Here is a 2,500-nt window from a genome sequence, read left to right as displayed (position 1 = left end):
TGTGTGTGTGTGTGTGTGTGTGTGTGTGTAGGCTCTTCAGGTGCGTTCAGTAGAAGAGCTGGATGAGACTCTGGCTGGCAGCCTGATGCAGAAGATGCCGACTGGAGGACTGACACAGCTCTACTGGGACACACACACACCAGGTAACACACACACACACACACACACACACACACACACACACACACACACACACACACACACACACACACACACACACACACACACACACACACACACACACACACACACACACACACACCAGGTAACACAGACACAACAGGTAACAGGTAACACACACACCAGGTAACACACACACACACACACACACACACACACACACACACACACACACACACACACACACACACACACACACACACACACACACACACACACCAGGTAACACACACACAACAGGTAACACACACACCAGGTAACACACACACACACACACACACACACACACACACACACACACACACACACACACACACACACACACACACACACACACACACACACACACACACACACCACAGGTAACACACACACACACACACACACACACACACACACACACACACACACACACACACACACACACACACACACACACACGTTCCGTACCAAAGATGCTGAACGCCTCATTCACAAACAAGGTTGATATGGACGGGGGCGGGACGTGGGTGGTGGTGGGGGTGGGTGTGGGGGCAGCGTCAAAGAGGCTTGAGACAAGAGGGCGTACTCACGTCATAACAGCGTAGTAGGAAATGATGGCGAGGGGAGTACGGAAATGTTATTCACTGTGGAACAGGTCATAGGACAGCGTGAATGTCTGTCAGCTGTCCTTAATTACCCCCAACAATTACTGCTGACCAACAGCTGCCGTTACTTGGCCACAAATTATCCATCATGGTGTCGCCCCCACTGACCATGTGCAAGGGAGTACGAAAATGGCATCCATCGCACCCACTGACCAATGACCATGCGTAAGGGAGTTAATTTTCCATCCACTCGTGTCCTCAGGCAACGCCCCCGTACTACACCGTGGCCAATGCATTCCCCGCCAAGAGATTGTTCTTTCTCTTGAGTTTCTTTGGGCAGCGTGAATGCGAAAGGTTCAAAGGACGTTGTTCAGTCATTCTTTTCACACTGCGTATGCGTTTTTATCTGTGAGAAGCCCAACATTCTGCCCATGTTTTGTTCAATGGTGCCCTGTTCATAGCACACACACGCCCGCACAGAAAACAAACTTGATTTCTAATTTCACTTTGCAACACATGCTTGTGTGGGCCGCCACTCGCAGGTCCATCTAACCCAGTGGTTCCCAACCTATGGGCCGGGACCCACTGGTGGGCCTTGAAGGTATTCCAAGTGGGCCTTGAAATCATTTTCTAAAAATAATAATCATATTTTGGTGTGTGCTACTGTTGATTTATTTGAGTTTTATTCTTAATTGGGTCAGAGGTGGGCCCCGAACATTTTTGACAATTTCAAGTGGGCCCCAAGTTGAAAAAGGTTGGGAACCCCTACAGTAATCTGTTTTCATGTTCCATTGCTGAGCCCGGATACATTCTGACAAGTTTCACCTACAGTACGTGCCGTACGTGAAAAATCCCACTAGCACGTGAAGTATCCCGCTAGCACGTGAAGTATCCCGCTAGCACGTGAAGTATCCCGCTAGCACGTGAAGTATCCCGCTAGCACGTGCATTTTTTAAAATGGTTTGGTGTTGACAGGGCTGGCGGTGCGGAGAGCTACACAAACTTCCGTTTGGAACACTGCTGTTTTCATACCGGTCTCCGGACAGAAAATATCCGGAGCATTTATTGCTTAAATATCCTACGGCAGCTCGCATTAATGAATCACAGGACAGATCATAGACTATATTGACTCTTTGGAGTTGAACAGAAAACGTTTTTGGAGGAATTTGTCGGTAGTGAGTAGCAATATGCACCATTTGTTTAGTGACTCGAGAACGGCGTGCTAACTTCAGTGCTACCAGACGTAGTTTGTGTACACAAACGCAGCGTCTGTGACAACCAGGCTAGGGCTGGCCTGCACCCTCGTGAAATGTAAAAGAAAAGAAAAAAATGGGAGGTCAGTTTTGCGCTGCTAATTATGAGGGGCCCCTTTGAGCCTTTGAGTGTCTTGGCCCTTTTTCTCCCCCAACACAGACCTGTGCATATGGTGCATTCCAGTCCCAAACCATCCTAGTAGGAGAGTGGTTCTCAAACTTTTTCCATCATCCCCCCCTTCAGAGGGTCTGAATGCTTCCGAGCCCCCACCCCCCCCCCCCCCCCAAGCAACAGCGGTACTCACGCAGACTGATTTTGCGATTGTTGCGCAGAATCAAAGGAAAGGTGACTGGTGGAGATTAAACAAAGAGGGACTGCAGTCAAATGCAGATCTGTGTTAATTTCCTATGGTTTTCAAATTCGTGACAATTAATAATATAATGTTGGTGAGGCCTTTGAACTTATTTACTGATGACAGG

At 48.5% G+C, this 2,500-nt stretch overlaps 1 protein-coding gene across 1 annotated transcript in view; it reads left to right on the top strand.

Moving 5' to 3' along the window:
• LOC134437449 (B-cell scaffold protein with ankyrin repeats-like) overlaps nucleotides 1-2,500 on the top strand; it is a gene marked incomplete at its 5' end in the record, with an annotated part of 142,721 nt that overhangs the window by 41,757 nt on the left and 98,464 nt on the right. Inside the window, one exon of the mRNA XM_063186940.1 lies at nucleotides 32-143. Within this exon, the coding sequence (XP_063043010.1) occupies nucleotides 32-143 (112 nt within the window). The remainder of the gene's footprint in view (nucleotides 1-31; nucleotides 144-2,500) is intronic.

The sequence above is a fragment of the Engraulis encrasicolus genome, chromosome 21, assembly GCF_034702125.1.
Source record: "Engraulis encrasicolus isolate BLACKSEA-1 chromosome 21, IST_EnEncr_1.0, whole genome shotgun sequence".
NCBI lineage: Eukaryota > Metazoa > Chordata > Actinopteri > Clupeiformes > Engraulidae > Engraulis > Engraulis encrasicolus.
This window is presented reverse-complemented; position numbering and strand designations above follow the sequence as displayed.